The sequence below is a fragment of the Falco cherrug genome, chromosome 1 (assembly GCF_023634085.1).
Source record: "Falco cherrug isolate bFalChe1 chromosome 1, bFalChe1.pri, whole genome shotgun sequence".
Classification (NCBI taxonomy): Eukaryota; Metazoa; Chordata; class Aves; order Falconiformes; family Falconidae; genus Falco; species Falco cherrug.
In genome coordinates, this window is record NC_073697.1 from 23,333,879 (window position 1) to 23,354,824 (window position 20,946).

At 39.9% G+C, this 20,946-nt stretch overlaps 1 protein-coding gene across 16 annotated transcripts in view; it reads right to left on the minus strand.

The window, feature by feature from the left end:
- Positions 1–20,946, minus strand: part of ANK2 (ankyrin 2) — a 382,411-nt gene that overhangs the window by 249,522 nt on the left and 111,943 nt on the right. For 7 of the 16 annotated variants that reach the window (XM_055711741.1, XM_055711715.1, XM_055711685.1 and 4 more), the window contains exon 1: positions 2,559–2,685. The exons of 4 other annotated variants lie outside the window; for them this stretch is intronic. In XM_055711741.1, the coding sequence (XP_055567716.1) occupies positions 2,559–2,639 (81 nt within the window). In that variant the 5' untranslated portion in view covers positions 2,640–2,685. Of the gene's footprint in view, positions 1–2,558; positions 2,690–20,946 lie in introns of those variants that run through there. 5 more of the 16 variants (XM_055711527.1, XM_055711485.1, XM_055711745.1 and 2 more) reach the window with 3 other exon arrangements.

Sequence of the window (20,946 nt, forward strand, 5' to 3'; positions counted from 1 at the left end):
TAAATTTAATATTAGGTGGACAGTAATTTTCTCCGTTTTACAAAAGTTTTGGGTTTTGACATCCTGTATTAGGATGAAACTGAAGCCCTTTCATTTTGAAGTGCATGTGCATTTAAAAACAAAAACCTGGGGTACTGCTGAAAATTAGAGAAAAACCTACATTGTTTCATAGCTAGGATACCCTCCTGGAATATAGAATATCCAGCTGAATGCTGTATCCGAGATGCGTTTCTCTCTGTCTCTCCCAATAAATACATAGATCAAACTCATCTGCCTCAATTAATATTTAATTATCCACATAAAAGGGATCAACTTCCACAGAACAGATAGAGGGCATGTTGGATGGCGCAATGCAGCTTCGTTCAGCAGAAGTAGTTCAGGACCTGAAAAGAGGCTATATTACTTTTGATTTTGGAGGTCTTGCACATGGCACTTCCATCTCTGTTCCCAAAATTGTGTCTACCAAGTCAAAACAGGGGAATTCATTCTGGAATTCTTGTACTCTTAGCTATTCACTGTGTCTCTTTCTTATAAAAAAAATTACCTATTTTTAGGTTTTAAGAAAATAATTCTTAGAAGTTAAAAACGAATATTAAAGCCTGGAGCTGTATTTGTTCGTGAAATCAAACCAAGGATAAAGCTTCATGAGAGCTAATCCAACACCAGACCTGAGGCACCAACATCTATTGCATCCAAACTGAGCAATTAAGAATTCTGTGGTTTACATTTGTCAATCAAAAACACCCAATTAGTATTTTCTAGTTGTAAAAAATAACTTGAAAAAGATACCCAAACATTTAATAAGTTTTTGAAAAATGGAGGTACATCAGCTCTTGGAAGACTCCGAATACAGAGACTCAATGTAAGAGATGCTTTCTAAGCACTCATTTGGCAGCACTGGCACATACTTGTGTTTCAACCTTGAAAGGCTCTGGGCTACTTCAAAAACAATAGCAAAGCAAGAAACCATGTATACATGGATAAAAAAGAAGAAATGGAAACACCCACTTTGACTCCTTCATCTTCAAAACCTCTCCCCTAATACAATAATGTTCCCAGGTTATCTAGCAGCCAAATTAAAACCCTGGCTATGCACTTGATAATTTGATTTTTGCTTCTTCGTATGGCTTTACATACTCACACAAATAAACCTTTCAAATTCAGAAGCAAGATGAAGCAGATATTCCTTCTGCTGCTTGTCTGTGCTTAAATGTAAGGCCAACATGCTATATAAAATCCCCCACTGTGTGGAGATCCAGGCAATATTCCAGGCACAATGGGGTGGGGTGAGGATGTTTTTGTTCAATTTCTTGCTTAGACTGGATTATCTCATGCCCTTATGGTTATATGTACAGAATCTTCCCTCTGCGATAAAATGGGGCCTAATAGTGTCACCTATTGCAAAAGAGCTTCTCTTCACCAGGTCAAAACCCTTGCAAAAGTCCCTGAATAAGTGTCTGTTTGCAGCTCTATGAATTATTTCCATGTGTAGCGATTTGTCTTGCTCATACACCAACGTTGATTAAGATGCAAATTCTATGCAAAATAAGGGACTGAAGAATTCATCAGTGAATATACCCTGTTTGGATTAAATTTCACCTCATCCTGCAATAGTCCCACATAATTCAGTGGGTAACTCACATTACACCAATTAATCTTAAAAAAAGGGGGGAGGGTGATAACTGTAAAGCAGTTTATGTCATAATTATGCAGAAGCACAGACATCTTTCCTCTTAAAGGGGAGACAAAACCCAAACAAAAATACATAGTTGCCTACAATTAAAGCCATTTAAAAGAAATTCCTTCAAGCAGGGGGCTGAAGCAGCGGGCACACCATGCCTTGCAAATCAACCATTTATGACAGAGACTGGACACACAGAGAAAGTCCCCTGGAAACTGGGTGTGGCTGGACAAGTCACATTTTTACCCCATTATTTTTCATTAGCATCACTGAATTACCAGAGGTGGTACAAAAGCCGGCAACGGATTTCCCTAGGATTGTTCATAAGCCAATCTAAGAAACATTTCTGGAAAAGTAAACTAAAGATTTATAAACCTGCATCTGTATTGCTTATAGAAAAAGTGACAGAAGCACACAAGTCCACACCATCATGTGCAGGTTTTATATTTCTTCTGCCAAAACAAACTGCCCTCTTTCTTAAGGGGAGCACAGGGAAATCCGCAGCGAGAGGCACCGGCTGCCTAATGAAACCAACTTCCCCTGAACAAAACAGAGAGCTGTTTCCCCAGAGGGGAAAAGGAGAAAGGGGAAAAGAAAAAAGCAAGAGACAACCCTCCGATAACGTTGCGATAACTGAATTAGATGGTGAAGCAACGTCCAGAGCGGGAGATCCCCCTCGCTTGCGGAGTGCCAGCAGGTTGGCTGCCGAGCCAGCTGCCACCACCAGCACTAAAGCCCCCCGGGCCCGCCGCACACCTTGGCTCCGTGCGAGGTGCCGCGCCCCGCGCCCCTCCATCTGCGCTCCCCCCCACCCCTGTGCTGCCCGGCGCGGGGGGCGAGAGCCGCGGCCCCAGCCCGCGCCGCCGCCCGGCCCCACCTTCTTGGGTCTTTTCCGCCTCTGGTTGCCGCCGTTGCACTTCTCCCCGCCGTCGCTCTTCTGGGCTGCCTCCTCGTTCATCCTACCGAGCGGCACTGCCGGCGCCGAGCCGTGCCATGGACGCCTCCAGCCGCCCAGCCCCTGCCGAGGGTGGGACCCGCCGGGGGCGGGCGCAGCGGCGTTGCCGTGGCAGCAGCGGCGGCGGCGGGGCGGTGCCCCGCGGACCCCCGGGGACGCCCGGCGGGGCGGGGGGCGGCGGCGCGGCCCCTCCCGGAGCGCGGCGAGGGCCGCCCCCCGGGTGCCGGGGAGGGGGCAGCGCTGTCAGCAGCCCAGCATGGGCTGGGTGGCCACGGCATGTCACCCTGTCCGACCCCCCGCCAGGAGCAGGGAGGGGTCCTCCCCTCCGTCAGGTTGCTCAGAACCCCCTCGCTCCTGACCCTGAGCGGTGCCAGGGCTGGGGCATCTGCCCAGTTTGTGTCTCCCCACTCAAAACAAGCTCCCCGAAGCTGAAAGTCTTGTTCAAAGAAGCACACTACGCGCTTCCATTTCATCTGCCAGAAAGAATGAACATCACAGGCCAGGCGGCCCTGGCTCGGCACACTTGTTGAGCAGAGGTTCATTAATTGCTTTATTTTAATGGAGGACCCAAGAAACAAAGATTTGTGGAGAGAGGATGCTCTGAACAGAAAGTATTTCTATGAAGAAAGGGTTGAGTCCTCCTTCCTCAGATGTGACAGAACAGCCCTTGAGAAGTCAACCAGTGGTTCTCCGGACCTGGCTGCGCTCTGAGAAGGAAAGACAGCACTTCCCAGACATCCCTGTGGCCCAAGGTGTTGCCCTCCTCATCCTGAAACCCATACACACCACCGAGGCATCTGGCTGCAACTGTAACGTCTAAGAGATGATTCACTGTCAGTATTAAAACAATGGCAGCGTGATTGGCACAGCATAAGGCAATAGTTTGTACTACTAAAATAAATAACCCCCTCCTTGTTTTGAGAGAACAACGCAGCAACAGTCACATGTAAATGCATGTGAGAATCACAAATGTATTCTCTTTTCTTCTGGGTAACGTGTTAAAAAGAAAGTACCATTCCACTTATAACCAAACAAAACAGCCAAGTAACTTGCCCTCCTGCCTGAACAGTAGCAAGGCTGGGGAACAAAAGAAAAAAGTCACTTTAACTGCTTACTCAGCAGAGGAGAAGTTGGAGAAAGTGGAAAGGACCCAACGAGGCATGAATACGCTCTCCCACGATCACGCTGGCTGCTAACACAATGAACATCTGCAGCACAAAAACAATGTAAGCAGTGTAACAATCTGACACTCCCTATTTTTTTATTTTTTTTATTTTTTTTTTTTACTTTAAAAGTGATTTCTTTGTTACTGCTAGCAGTAGTAAGTTCTACACTACAAAGAGAAATAACTCATTTAAAAGTAAAGGGAGCTACAAATCTTGAAGGCGGGTGCTATACAACACTGCATCTGTTACACCATAATTAGAGCTGCAGTCACAGTCACAGCAAGTATTTTGGGGAAGACATACAACAGTCATTTTTTATCAGTGTCAGACATTGATGGAAATCATTTGTGAAACCTGTAAAGATGTGGGTTTTCTTCTAAATTACAAAGAAACCTACTCCGCGCACAAATGTTGTTTTTAAAGAAAGAGGTTACCTCCCCTTTCACGTTTTAGTCAAATTTTGTACAAATTTGTTTGTGCAAAACTAAGCCTTTCACATTCTCTGTTGAACATTTGTTTAATCCCACTAAGAACTGATCCTTGGGTTAAGGCAGATTGTTGATGTGGCGATGATTTATTTATGATTCTTAAAATAATGTTTCTTGCAAAATTAAATTAAAAAAACCAAACCACTGATATTTCTGAATGTAAATACAAAGACAACTTAAGTCACACATGACTGTTCTGAAAACTCCGAGGTGATGGCACAGTACTGTAAATGGGATGAAGAACACAGTATCTCACTCAGCCAAACCCAGTGCTTTTCCTTCCGTCCCTAGAAGAGATGGGACTTGCTACTACTTCTTTAATTCTATGTTTAGTTTGGTCTTCAAGCTGGAAAAGAATAACGAAACAGGATTGCAGGAGAATTCCATGACATCCAAGAAAAGGAGCAGGTTTTCCTGAGAGACTGTTATGATTGAAGGCTTGATGCCTCGTGAAAGGAAGAACTCACTGGGAATCACCACAAGTAGCAAAAGGCCAGTACCCTGGGAGGCAGCCAGTGCTAATTGCAGGCTGTAAAGTGTGAGGAAGAAGTGAGGAAGACACAGTTTAAGGATTTTCAGTTCCATTATGTAAGTTTTGTAGTTCTTAGTACACCATCTTCACCTAAATCCGTGCCACAGTTAAAATATAAAGGGAATTAAGCAGCAGGTAGCTAGAAAGCTAAACTGCAAGCACAGTAGTATCCCTTATGTTAAAGTAACCAGCCTGTAATTGTCCATCGAGAAGCTGCGTATTTCTCACCTGATCTTTTTCTTTTTGTCTATCAGTACATGAGAGTTGCACTGCCACACCACTCCCTGCAAAATCAAGTGTATGGTGGTGCAACAGCGCCCACAAACAAAATACTGGAAAAGCCTATTGTGACAAGTATCTTAAATACTTATTGACAAGAGCTACATAGCCATCACAAACTCACAGGTACAATTCTACTGAAGGATGACAACCTCGTTAACCTTAACTGCTCTTAGGTCATGTCCTCAAATCCTAGGCATTCACCTTTGGCAACACAGTTTTAGGTGTAATCAAAGGAAACAAATGTTCTTGCTCAGTAACAACATATCACTGCTCTCTGTTTCCCACCATCCCAGAAATCCAGCATGAAACCTAATCAGCCTTACCTAACCAAGCAGGGAATCACAGCTGGTGTGAATTGACAATAGGTCTAACAACTGCACCAGCTCAGGTATAATAACCACAGAACTGTCTCAAAGAAATGGCCAAACATACTAGTAAGTTCTAAATATTCGAGACTGCTGAAGGCATTCTTTGTCATTTAAAGCAGTTAGGAAAAAATATTATAGAATGTGAATTGCATTTCCTTTGCAAAGCAAAATTTCTTACCTGGAAAAATAAAATGTAGACATAACCAAACTTCTAATATAGGGAACTACATAGGAAATAATTTTTAACTCGTTTGAAACAGAGGGCTGCAGTCACATATGTAATTGCCCCTCATCAGTTTATAAAAGGAATATCATATCTCCAACTTGCACCTATCAACCCCTAGTGCAGGATAACTGGCTAGTAATTTATGATCAGGCAGTTTCCATGAATGAGGGTCGAGATGATCAGGTAGATTAGCATGTGGAAACTTCCCACGGATATATCCTGTCAGTTACGTTGTTTTGAGGCCTGTATTCATTACACCGAAGTCCAGGCTTAGCTCAAGTGTCTTAATCCACCCAACATCTGAATCACATTCCAGTTAACAACATACAATTACCTCCCTTCATACAGATGTGATGAAGACATTCCATCCCAGCTTAAATGTACTTTATGGAGCTGAAAAGAAGTTATGCAACAAAAGCATGAAGCAACTCCTTTAAAGTTCTTCAGCAAAGTGCTGGCCAGTCTCTCTGCAAGCATTGCCATAAGCTTCTTGTAGCACATTAGCAGTAATGGCAGCAGTATTAAATGAATCCCTTTAATTTTGATAAGTGCAGGCAGTTGAAAGGGTTTCATTACTGAGTTCTGCTTGGGTGTTTTCCAGATCTAGGACCCTCACTCCCAAACACACTCATGTAGACAAATGTAAACCAAAGCCAAAGAAAAATGTTCTTTTTACAACTGTGGGCAGATGACACTAGCCTGCACTGAGTTCTGTGATGATGCAGTTGGATCACTGCAGCTGTGTAAGCTACCAGACTTACAACTAGCTCAGGCACGTCTACACCGACAGTCATTAGCATCCCCTTTTCTGTCACAGAAGTCATGCTTTCCTAGTAGAAAATCACCTTTTTCTGGAGTCAATCCTTATGATATCATTTCTGGTTACTTCCACAATTGAAAAACTTAATCCTACAAGGCCGGCTGTGTTCCCACCGAATCCAACAGCAGCAGATCCATTCAAGATGTTTAAAATCCCACCATTACAACAAACAACAGAAACTAGAAACTCAACTTATAGTTAAACTAGGACCTCTTTCTACACCTTGACCCTACTTCATATTCTGCACTTGTGCTATCTATACAATAATAATCCTTAAGTCAGAACATTTTCATGTTCCACATTTTCAAAACTGAAGGCTCTGGAGGGATCTTATCAATACGTACAAATACCTGATGGGAGACAGTAAAGAAGTCTGAGATAGGCTGCTCTTCTCAGTGGTGCCCAGTGACAGAACAAAAGACAACCGGCACAAACCAAAGAAATTCCATTTAAACTGAAGGAGTGGGTGAAAAAAAACACCAAACTTTTAAATGTTAAGGAACAGATTATCTAGATAGACTATGAATTCTCATCCTTAGAAATAGAGCAACCTGCCCTAGCTGACTCTGATCTGAGACAGGGATCAAACTAGATGATCTCCAGAGACCCCTTCTCCCCCTCAACCGTTCTGTGACACTACAAATACAGAGCATTGATTCTGCAGCTGTTTGAAGAGTGCTTTGCTTTTGGTATTCATTAAAGGCATTAAAATACTCAGATGTTCCAGTTGAGTAATGCAAACATTGTCATTCTTAAAATGGTGACACCTATATTTTGTCAACTGCTCCTAATTTTTAGCATTAAACATTAAAAAACCACCAACAAGACAACCCCCCCCCCCCAAAAAAAAAAAAAAACCCACAAAAAAAACCCTTAAAAATCCTCTAAATATCATGTGCACTAAGTGCTCTGTATCTGTTCAGCTGTATGCCACAGACAATCATCTGGGATTTTATCGACTTGCCCCTACAGGAGTTTCTGCTGGTTACCTTGAGCTGAACCCTCAGCTTCCATCTGTCCCACTCTGATAAGAGAAGAACAGTAGAGTGAATGAGAGGTGGATGAAAAAGTCAGCTACGGTTTACCACTGAAATCATTAAACCAAACTCTAATAGGAAAGAGTTAATGTGTGCATTTAGTTAATTACACCAAAAAGTCTGACCAAACAATTTTTATGATGATGAAATTAAATAACACACATCACAGAAATGAGACTTTTTATGCAGTTATGTAACTGATCTCTATTTGTTTCCTCCTCAATGAAAGGAGCACAAACAGAATCAGTAGCAGAGAAACAAAGATGCAAGCAAGGAAAAAACCAAAAAGACCAAAAGAAATATTTTTATCCTGCTCAACAGATAACCAAAATATTCCTTTTTACTGGCAGGCACTCCCTCCCCCCCCCCCCCCCCCCCCCGCCATAATTTACTCTGTGTCAATTTCTGAGTGAAATCCTGGCCCTGATATTAGTTCTTTAACTTAATACAGCCTAGCCAACCTTTACCATTTAAACACAAAAATATCTCCCACTAATATAACAATTGTCCTTATGCAAGTAGCAGGCAGGGCTTTTAATATGCAAAACTTTAGACTCAGAGACCACAGAAGATTATTATTACTTTGTTTAATTCAAACTGGATACAATCTAATTTCTTCACTCAATTCTATGTGCTCCTTGGTATGAAAGGATTAATCTCTTGACAGAGGGGATGAAACAATAAAACTATTTAACTAGTCAATTCACATCAATTTTAATTTCATCTTCCCCAGCATATCTTCTAATTGTCAGCATAGAAGAAGGACTACAATGAAAGGCCAATGGTTGAGCCACCTGTCAATGACTACTGGTGACAGACCCTGAGCAGATTAACCGTATGGCCATGAACCCTTGGCTACCTGTGTCTGATTGAGGGCACACAGCAATAGTCAATCCAAGTAGGGCTCAAAACAGAAACCTGAGGTACAGTACCGGAGGGTCCCCAACCTGCTGAGAATCCAGACGGCTCCATTAAGGGACCTGAGCAGAACCTCCCATTCCAAATGTTTGCTACTTCAAGCAACATGCTGGACACAGCCCTATTTTTTTCTTCTACCTAGCTGAGGGTGGGGCCAAGGAAGACAAAAAGATGAACAATCATTATGATAAGTCGAGGTTCTTGCCCAAACTATAACTTACCAAGTGGTTTGTTGTTTTTTTTTTTTTTAAAAAAAAAAAAAACAAACCAAACAACAAACAAAAAAGGCACAGTGACCAAAGACGTGGGTCTGTTTGTTTCTACTAATTCTGGCTGTAACCTCCTAAAAAGCAGATTCCTCCAACAATGCGTCATAGTTTTCCATTTAAAATCATCTGTTATACCGTGTTTAAGAAATATTGGCATGTTACAGATTTTGCATCTCAAATATGTGACAAAGTGGTCTGTCTTTAATCTGGATTTATGTTGCACAGTTATAATTGCCCTGGTAAGGAATCTTCTCACGACAGTAAGATGGCCAAGATATACAAAGCCATCTTCCAAGAAATATATCTGACTTCTTGTTCCATTCTATTAATAAATCGTGTTTGAAAAGGAAACCCAATAAAGTAATAAAAAAATCCCAGCTCCATTTTACTCCTTGTTTCTGACTTCAGCACCCTGGCGGCGGACAGCAGTGAGAACCAAGCCTCTTTCCCTACACCAGGTTGGAGTAGGCACTTTCTTCATTTCCTCCAGCCCCCTAACACTGGCACAGCACAAACGCCTGTCATAGCTGGTTTCCACACAGCAGAAAGACAGCAAATATTCCTGTAGCAAATACACTTGGGTGACTCATTTCCCCAGCTGAGTATCTGTTGTTAGCAATCTCAAAACAAAGATGATACCCATCTGTGTGTTCTTGTGTAAAGCAACAACATGTAGTAAGGTCTTATCATCAGTCAAATATACCATAGTTGATGATGCACAGTAATACTGAAAATATGTATTACAGAAAAGGTGGTTCTTTCAAAGGTATTTCCAAATTGTGAAAATTTCACATCTGAGTTTGATGCTGTCAACAACTTGTATATGTGTTTAAAATGTGTGTGTATATATATATTTTTAATCACTTGGCTCTATCCCTTGTTGCTTCTATCCTCTAGAAAAGTGTCATTCCATGGAAGTGGCAAAAGAACTATCAATATTTAAGATTTTCTAGATGTGATTCTCAACAGCCTTTAAATACTGATGAAAGTCAAATCAGCAGTGCTATATGCTGGAATAAATCTCAGACTACCTATTCAAATACCCATTAAAAAGTAATAAAGTACACAAATTTGACACTATCTTTTTTTTTTTTGCTAGAAAGACTGCATTCATGTCAAGCCACCAAACTCACTAGAAAAATAAAGCAATTGTCTAAAAGATTTAACTTTAAAACAATTGGTTATTTTAATGAAACACTAGGTTACTTTGTCCTTCAATATTAACACCTCCTATTTGCTGGGAGTACACAGTATTTCTAGCATTATCTGCATTATAATTATCAGCCAAGTTTTGCAGACTTGTGATTGTCTGCATAGTTTGAAGCGCTCCATAAAACATGTACGCAGCAAAGACTGACAGACAAACTGATGGTCAAAATGCAGATTTAAAAAACGTTATAGGCTGTGGAGATGAAATTCTCTGCACTTGTAGCATGCTGTATATCAAACCAATTAAAATCTATGAACTGAACGCATCATTTTCTGCCCAGTGGGAGCTGCAAATTGATCGTTTGCATTATCCATCCATCTGGTAGTTACAATTGAGTGTATGTGACCTCACATAACACCTCTGTTTAGAGGACATGAAACTTATGCAAGAGAAAAGGCTCTTAAGAACCTTGCAATTATCATGCTGGTCACGTGCTCCATGGCGATTGCTATAGTAACCAGACACTTACCATGAACACTTTCTAGCTAGAAGCATTCTTCTCCTATGCCTTGAATTTATATTCTTTGGGTAATTCTTAAGTTATGTTTTATTTTGGAGTAAAGGAATTGAGGCTTTTGTGTTCATCTGGCAACTTAAAGATTACCAGAAATGAAATCTTAGATCAGTTATAGAAGAAAATTAGAATAAATGTTTCTGTCATGGGTTCTATAAAATACAGTATCTTGTATCATTTAACTTGCACAAACTGCAAGAGAGCTGTGTCATATTTTCAACAGAATGTAATAAAATAAAGAACAATGGGTTTTTTTCCTGCCAGGTACTCAAATGAGCCTCTACAATTGAACTTATTATAGGTATAGCTGGTAATTATTATTATTATATACAGCCTTCTCTTGCTAGGTACTGTTTTTATTTTCTTGTAAAATATTCTGATCAAATTTCCACCTTTGTGATTTAAGGAGGCTTTTTTATACAGCGTCTCTCAAGATGAACTTGAAATGTTCATCTGAAAGAGTTCAGCTGTTAAAGATTTAACATCCACATGCTTCAGATTAAGAAGTACAAAGAGGGTAACAGGATTGCCAATACTGGGGCAGCAGAACCAGGGACGAATCTGGGAATGGCACCAGTGGCACAGGAGGAGCAGAGAAACTACTGTGAAGTTGAAAAGGGGAAAAACAGACCAAGCAGTCAGTGCTTCCTAAAGGCTAGTGTCCTCCAAGGTGGGGCTGGGGGGGCACACACAACAGGGATGACATAAAATGTCAAGGTCTATAATCAGCAAATGGTTTGAAACTCTTTAGACAAATTATGTAGCAGCTGACCTACAGAGCATGAAGCTACTGCTGCTACTACTAAGAAAGAGCAGATAGTTGTCTACTGTTCTAGAAGTAAGGAAACGTAAATAGCAATAGTACTCGTGTAACCTTAATTCTACCTGTATTAATGCATTACACAGTCTAATCACATCATTGCATATCTGTTATTTCACTAGAACCACCTGGCTCAGTCAGGGCTTAGATAACTACACCACAGTATCAAAGAGATACAGGGTGAGGGCATCTGTTACCTGATTTGCAGATGTTTTCAGAGAAATTGGAAGACATGGTGTAGGGCACTGTAGGACTAGAAACAAGATGGTGGCTTCACAGCTAGGGCAACTGAGCTTCACACCAGATAACAGGGTTCATGCTGCTACATCTGTCCCTGACATCATACTTCATACAAGACAGATGCTTAAAAACTAGCTGTTCACAGAGAGTTTTCTCATTTTCTGGATGCTTATCAGAGATCTTGTGAGCTTGTCTTCAAAGGGTTAAAAACTCCAGGTGTAATCAAAGTCAGAAGGACTGTTTATAACTTCAATCCATGAGCTGGAACACACTGAATAACAGAAGTGTCCATTTTCCTGAGCTAAGGCTCCAAACACAGCAAAAACTTGCACATCATTTATCTCTTTCAGCATCCTATCTATTCAATAGAAATAATTGTGTCTTTTCACTTAACAGAAATGTAATGACAATTCATTATTTCTTCAACACTCTGGATATTACTTTGATGAGCACTATAGATGAGCCCTATAGATGAGCCCCCAAGGGAATAATAATTTTGTCTTCAAAGGGAGGTTTGAACAACATGTTGTAAATAAGGCCTAGGGCCACAAATCAAACAACAAGAAGGGAACAAGCTATTGAATAGCTGTTCATTAAATGCAGATCATCTATTTTGTGCACTGAATACAGCAGGACTTGGTGGACAAATTATTGTGGATGTGTGTAATTGAAGACTGTATCATGATGTATATACATGACTGGGTCAAACAAGGGGTGCAAAAGCATCTTCTAACTCAACACTCTCAGTTAAGTCCTTTCAGTGTATTTTTTAAGTGTATATATATATAGGAAAAAAATTTGTAAGGACTCTAACATAATACAGGATCAGAGCACAAGACATTCTGATTTGACAGTCACTGCCATTTTCAGTGATCTCATACATTAGGTACATTGCTTTTACTTGATATCAAAACCATCATTAGAAACTTGTTCAAAACAGGAAAGGGCCAGCACTAAGTATTTCAGAAGGAAAAGAAAAGGTTAATAAACTGAACGTATATTCCACAGGGCAGATGAGGAACTGCACGCTCTTCTGGATTAATACCAACACTGACACCAGCTCCTCTAGCTTTTATTAATCATTACTAGAACAAATCCCTGACACCCTAGGACAGGAGTCCTCAAACTACAGCCCACAGGCCACATACGGCCCCCCAGGGTCCTCAATCCGGCCCCCCGGTATTTACAAAACCCACCCACCCCCACCCCACAGGGGGTTGGGGGGGGAAACCAAGCAGCCGCAGATGACTGCCTGCCACTTCATCCGCGTGCCAGCCCCTGGTTAAAAAGTTTGAGGACCCCTGCCCTAGGAGCTTACCAACTGGCTGTGAAGAAGCTGTATCCAGTTGCTCAACTCCACACACCAACCCCATGAAAACACCACACTGTCACAGGGATGTAACAAAATGCATCCTATAATAAACTGAATTTGGGAACTCAAGAGAGAATTATTAGCACAGGACACAACAGCAATCTGAGTCCACCCACAAGGAAAGGAAATAATTCAGACGCACAAGGCAGCCACTTCCAGTACTGAGCTCTGAGTAGCAGTGGAGATCTGCTAAGTCAGTTGATCTTTTATAAGATTTTACTGCTCTTCATGAGATTTTATTTTCAGTGATTATTATTACTGTTACATAATAGATTCCTTCAAGCTATTCCACAGCCCTGTTTCTCCAGGCCCAAGAGCAAGGAAGTAATACTGTGTAAGCCTCTGTGGTAAATGGGACTGAAAGTGTATGAGCACTCACCATGAGTCCCCCTCCAAGCCACAGTTCCAAAGGCTAACAGCTGCAGGAGAAAATCCTGATGTTTTCTTAACAGATATAATCACGGCATCACAAAATACTGAGACCTTGAATGACAGCTCTCCCCTAAAAAGCCTCCCACTCCATGCTTGACTACACTAGCATCTTCCCGCACACCTTTTTTTCCTGCCACAATGTTCCATTTTGAAGTGTTTTACTTAAAATATCTGGGACAGTTCCTGCATTGAGTGAAAAAATACTTCCTCCAACTTTAAGGGAAAAACTACATGTCTATATATTTAGCAACAAAAACTGGAGTAACATTTAACAGAGATTTTATTCTTCCCTTAATGTAAAAGATCACTTCAGCACGTCAATCTGACACTCTTCTACTGAAAACCCATCTTGTTAGAAAATATACTCTTTGGAACTGTACCAATATGTATTCAATGAAATACACATTTAAAAAGTCAGCAGTACTTCCTTTTTTCACCCACAGGTATTGTACTTTGCAAAAAAAATATTTTAAGAATAACTACTTTCAGAATATTAGGGAAGAGTACCACTTAAAATGTTCACTTTGTGTTCAGACGAAAGATTTGGTGCACAGATAAGTACAGGTCCTCACTTTTGCTCTTGACTGCTACACTGAAGACAAACTCTGGCCCAGGCTGTGGCGGGATTTTTTGCTGCTGTAGCAAACTGATGTAGGCAGCACTCTCTATGCCTCAGTCATCTACGGTCAACAAAAAAGAACCCGCAGGTCCCAGAGGCTGCTCTGAGCTACACTGGCAAATTGCACAGAAGAAACTGAGTTTCAGATGGCCTTTTTACAGCTCTGTCCTCAGAGTACAACATCTAGTGAAGTTTCAATTCAATGAAGCATTTAATCACATCCAAGTGCTTTTCTGTACTGGGATAATCTTAAAATGCACACTGGAGTGGTGTAATTATAAAATAACCTTATGTAACAGCCTGTGGGCTATGTTACCTATACTGCAAATTAAAGTGTAAAACAAAACAAAAAACCCAAAAAATCAGATCTGCATAGTTCTTCACCTCATTTAATCATCTCTAAACAATAAATCTTATTAGGTCAAAATTCTCAAATATACAAGAAACTAATGCTGTTCATTCCTAGAGACGATAAACACTTATTAAACTGCTTTTTTCTTATTTTCTAGTCTTGCCATTTCTGTCAAAAAATGCAGTCATCAGCTTTCTAAGTTTCCCTGGATAGGCAGGACTTACCTACAATATAAACCAACTTACAAGTTGATAATACTTAATAATCAAATCAATGATGAGCCTTAAGTATAAACGCTAGTTTTAACATCAGAACATACTTTCCACTACAGAGCTCAACTTTTGAAACACACTGGAAGAGACTATCTTTTGTTGCTGACACTTCCTCTCAAGAAATTGCTAATACCCTGCATGTAGCAGTCCTACTCTCTTAGATTCACCTTAAGGAGATGGCACTACTCTTACAATGTGGCAATTAACACACCCACAGTGAATAACAGGATGAATCATTCTAGCAATAGGAGAGAAGAAAAAAAAAAAAAAAAGTAAAATGGCTACTACTGAATATTCTTCTGCCTTAAAATAGGCCTTGCCTTCACATGCTGTCCTGTGAACGGCCTAAATACATTTGATCTTAGAATAATCTTTCTGTTTATAGTATCTTAAGCCAAAGCATATAAAGAAATGAATGCATTTATTTTTAACTCCCTGTCTCAATAGGGAAACTTTGGCAGCGAAAAGCAAGGACAGCCTGCAGAGCACTGTTTACTCTGGAGCCAATGCCACAGGGTGAAGGCCTACTCTGGGGAGCCAGCCATGTCTGGAGCGGCCACTCACAGCAACTGGAAAGGTTTGTCACATCATCTTCCTCAATAAACGCTCTCCCCAAAAGCTGTGTTGGTATGATTGCTGCCCACACAGACACTCCAGACGGATGCATTGTGACAAACCTAACTCACTATATCTGATCATTTTGGCAATCAAAAGAAATCTTTTCCTTGTTCTGCAAAATAGGCACGGGGTCCAGAGGCAGGTTAGACTCCGCTGCACTCCAGGAGCTCAGCTCAGTTTAAAAACCCAAAAAAATAAAACAATACAAATCCAGTGCTGGTGAAATATTAATCTGACAAAGCTCTGGAAGATTAAGGTCATCTCGCAGATGTGAACAAGATGTAAGATAAGTTTGCCCATAAGAAAAGTAAAAAAATCTTTGTGGTCTGAGACACCTACTATAGGAAATGGAGGAGAGTACAAAACCAGAGTTAGTTCTCAGACAAGAGGCTTGGAAAGCTTTTCAGAAATTACTAGTTATGTGATAGAAACCCTTTCACTCCACAGTAGCAGCAATGTAACAGACTCAAGGGGAAAAAAAAATGCTATCGGAGTATTCTTCCAAGCAAAACTTTAGTTTTCTGTTTAAATCCATGCTTGAACCCACCCATCACCTGGAAAGTGTACATTTCCCCACAGAAGCAAGAGTTAAACTTCTGAAATCTACATTAGTGCAAGACCAGGAAAGGTGACCTCCTTCCCCTATTTTTGTGCAACATATTCCAATTTTTTTCCTCTTCCTCCAAAACTGTTTGCTAAACTCAATGCGTTTATGAAAAGCTTTCAAGTGGAAAAAACCCAAAACACCACCATACATTTTGGGTAATATACACTATTCACCAGAAGTATTTTGGTAAATGGACCGTATTTTGGTCAAAAAAAAAAAAAAGCCAAAACATCTGTATCTTGTGAAGTACTAGCTACTTTTCTTTCAATATGACTTTGGGATAATAACTACTTTGCTGCAATTCTGGTGGTATTTGACAGTGTTGTTATAACATGGTAAAAAGTCCAACTTGGAAAGTCACTAAAAGCAGAGCCTGGGATGGAAGGTGGCACCTGAAGAGCCTTACGGCACAGGGACAGCTCTGCTGCAGCCACAAGAACCTCAGATACGCTTGACCTTGAGACAAGAGTGTGGAAGGTACTGGTGTCAGTCCAAGCACAACAAGAAATCTTCTACTGGTGCAAAGAAAACAGATGAAATGGAGAGGAAGAAAAACAGAAAGGAAATTAACCCAAAGACAGTTCTACCCTCATACATAATTGATAAAACACAATGAAATTAATGAAATCAATGAGTTAAACCACATCTTAGAGGGAATCCAGGAAACTCTGTAGACAGACATTTTGTCTATAAACTATGTGTTATAAAGGCTTGCTTGCAAAACAGCAACGCACACAAGCTGGATGAGAAAAAGCCTGAAATATCTCAGTGCAACTAAAGGAGGGCACAACAGGTAACAATAAACTGGGATTACAATATGAGTAAGTTCCACTGAAAAATAAGCAACATACATCTAGTATATGCTTTTTTCAATTTTTATGACATGGATTTATTAATAAGGGCTTCTTTTTCTTCTGTACTAAAGTCAGGATTCTTCATGTGAACAGAAAGAACATAAAATATCTTTAGCATTTCTTTCCTGCAAAACCAGCTACAATAACAAAGACAATTTTGAAACCCAATCTGATTTAAATATCAGCACTAATACAATAGTTCGGAAAATGGTTATTTTTCACTCTCTGCAACTGTAATTGCAAAATTTTCATTTTAGAAACATATGCAATATTTCCACATGCAGAATGATCAGAAAAGATAAACAGAACATTTTATGTAAAATAAATGGATGCCTTATCCTGCAGTCTTAAAAATATTCCCCATTGCCAGTAAAAATACTCATAAAATTTGGAATGTGAAACAACAGCTGGGAACAGTTAGTTACAGGAGAAACAGTCAGTTGTAGTTATTTTGCAAATCAATGCACATAGTGGCAACCATAGGGTTTCATTTCCTTTGTGATATAAAGCCTTTAAAGGAAAGAAAACTCAGCAGTATTTCTTTCTGCCATAGTTTGAAACCTGCTATGAATTTCATAATTTCATATTTGAAGGACCTAAACCACACTTTTAAGTACAATAGTCAACACAATACGGAAATCACCATACAATGGATGGAAAAGACCATTAATCATGTGTTAGCTTAAAAAAAAAAAAAAGCGTCCAAATAATATCAGTCTTGTCCAACAGTTGCAATGCTCACTCCAGAACTCCAGACATCTTTTTAATGGCTGGATGATTCAGATTTTCTTGGTTCTGCTTCTAGCAGAAAGTCAGAACCAGTTTCTCCACAAGATGAATTTCTTATTGCAGCAGATGTGAATTTTATCTTACACAGGTTTTTCACTCTTTGTTTCAACAAACACATTTGCTTTTTACTACATGGGATGAGAAAATCTGGTACAAGAAAATTACTTCGAATTGCATGCAAGCACCTACGCAGCTAATAAACCTCAGCAGTTGTCAAATGAGGTATTCACTTCCTAACAGCATAGACAAACGTTATTAGGATGCCAATACTGACAACTGGTTTCACATTCTAAACACAGAGGTATAGAATTTTATCTGAAACATGAAGAAGAGAAATTAGAAAGGCTAATGTCAAACACATAGATTTTTGTTTCAGCAGAAAAGCTTTCATTAATTTTTCGCTTGATAATGTGATTTTTATTCCTTCCCTGCAGTAACTGTTAGAAAAATACTCAATGTTTTCATAACATTCAAGAAATGCAGAAAGTAAATTTTTTAACTCTTCATTTCTCAGTTTCATTCAAATGTTTGCTCTGCTGTCACTGGCATGAAACCTAGATAACATATCTGAATAAAATAAAGGCTATGGTGAAAAAATGGTGAAAAGCAAATGGTGAGCACGATTCCTCAATATAGAATTCAACTTATTTCATTTGTAAAGTACAAAACATAAAATCAACTTGGGTTTTAACCCATACTGCTGCGTTACTCCACTTGTACATTAACATCAACAGGCAAACCCCAATAATCTCACATATGGCTTGCAATACAGGAGTAGAAGTGCTCACTTTAGAAAATGTATATTTTAATAAAGTTCCTTTTGGGGCATAACAACACTAAATATAGCCTTGGTGAAGTTTTTATTTACCTTTTTCTTAAGGAAACCCTATATTGAACATAGTCTGTTCAAGAAGGCCTCTGCATTTTTCATACTGTTGCATATGATTTCGTAAGTTATACAACCTGAGCAAGGTCAAGGACTCACATTCAATACAAGAGGAAAATTAAGCTTCAAGTCCTTTCATTAAGAACACCTTAAGCAGAATGACTCTTAAAATACAGATTAAAATATTACTATTGTGGATTTCTGTCTCATCTTAATACACAGTAGTTTAACCACATCAAAGACTGAAATATTAGTGATATTATTAGAGGCCTGGAATGAATTAACACAGAAAACATTGACAAATCGGTTCTCCCACATCCAGCTCCGTATTAAAACAGGACTTCTTCCCTCCAGAAATGCTTTTTGTTGGTGGCACTCTCCAATCAATAGTGTGCTTCAGAATATAAACCAGATATATTTCCCTGCCCACAGCTGCAGAGGTCAAGCTGATCATAAGATTAGTGTTTTAGAAAGAACGGACTCAGGGATTTAGAAATGCAGCAGATGAAAGAACTCCTGAAAGAAAATACGCTCTCAGAAGGCATCACTCCACTGAGGGCAGAGGGGAAAAACCGAGGTCTGCTGAGGCTACGTGGTTCCCACTAGTGTGCAGAGATTTAGAAGGGCAAACTAGAACCTGTGTTGTTTCCCTACCACATTTTTGTAAGCCCTGTAAATTTTGAAAGCATGGACTCCAGAAAAAAGCAGGCAATTGAAGTTAAACAAATTCCTTCACCAGAAGGGGCCACAGAAGCAGCTCTAGGAGCAAAAGCAGGATGCAGGAGCCAGCAAAATCTTCTCAGGAAGATTGAAAACCATCTTGATGTTTCTTCCCCAAAATATAATAGTACCCTGTTGTTTGCTGCAATTCCTCCCTAGGTTTGTCATTTAAAATGTTTTGACTTTTGCCTAACTCCTCCTACCCTATGTATAATTTTTGTCTTGTTTTCCCCCTGTAAATTCTTGGCTTTTTTGCCTCATTCCATCTTCTTGTGTCTCCCCTTTGTAATTTCCCTTTCAGCTAAATTGAACCCAAATATATATATAAATTTAATAATAACAAGCTGTGACTGTTTACCAACCCTCCTGCAGCTTGTTTGTTCTAGGCCTTCTGTTGCCCTGTGTGTGAATCATCCATTTAGGCACTAAACTCTTCAGGAAAAGGACTGCCTGTTGTTCTAAATTCGTACAGTGCCTAGTGCATAGAGCCCCATTCTTAATTATTATAATAACTTCATTAATGTTTTCTGTTTTCTCACTTCTGGATTGTTGGATGCTTGCTTTCTATGTATTCACTTCTCTATTAAATCCTTAAGATAAAAATTACAATGACCATTGAATATACATTGAACAGCACTTGATAAAGCAGAGCTTTGTGTTTGACACAAACTCTAGATAATCTTCACTGTAGGTCAGCTACCACTAAATATTACCCTGTGACTTCTGGCAGTTGAAAACACACCCACTCAGAACGATACCCACTACACCAGAAAAACTTCCCATGGTTTTGTTTTTGGGGTTTCTTTTAAATTCAGGAAGATACTGTTTGCACACGTCTATCTACAACCAGTTCTGACGGCAGTGCAAGGCAGACTCTCATGCTCCAAGAGGAGCACAACAGTGGCCAAAACAGACTGTTAAACACTCTCCCCATGCAAAGCGTCATCTAAACCACCGACACACACGCTCCCATTAGGCCCCTTGATGTACCCCCTTTTCTTAGGCGATATGCACGATTCCTGTTAACATTCACAGAAATTTCATATGCAGTTTTGGGGGTGCAGGGAAATCAAGCCATGCTACACAAGCAAGAACTACAGAAACCCAAAGCCTGGGAGAGGGGTGGCAGTAAGAGGAACGAATGGCATGTTCCCACTCCCAGACACTCTGAGCTCTGCCTCCACTAACAAAAGCTTCTTTTCATTGGGGGGGGGGGCAGAAAATCCCCTTTTATTCTCTAGCCTTTGAAGGGCTTACATCATTGCTTCTTCAATTTCAGTATTTTAGTGAAAACAAGCTTTCTAATGGGCTGGTCAAATGACTGTTAACTAAGAATTCCTGGGAGCGTTTAATCTATACTCTTTATTAATTGATGGTTAGGATACCTTTCAATAATGACTCATCTAATGAAGAAACAAAAATGCAGGAGAAAACCTTGCTGCGCCTACAGAATTAATGTTACAATGAACCTAGGCATCTCTCTACCAAAGAAGTCACAATACTTTTTGGGGTTTTTTTCCCCCCCTAATTAGAGCCAAGGCTTCCAAGGGAAAACTATAACAAGCTTTATATATTGCAGAGAAAATATTTTAACATTACTGATTCATCATGTACATAAAAACACAACTTCATCATCAAGTGTGTCCAAAAGGTGCCTTGAGTGTGAAGACACAAATAATTTGTGAAAAGGAACAAAGGTACATTGTCAGAACTCATAAGGGAAAATAGATAGCTGCAGCAGCCCTCTCTTTTTTTCCCCTGCAATTAAATAATGTAAGTAATATATTTTTTCCAAAGATATCCAACCTATTTTTTTTTTATTCTATATCCCTGTGATTCCTTTTATCTCACATGCATGCACATCAGCTTTGAGAAACCCACCTAACCCAACAGCAACAC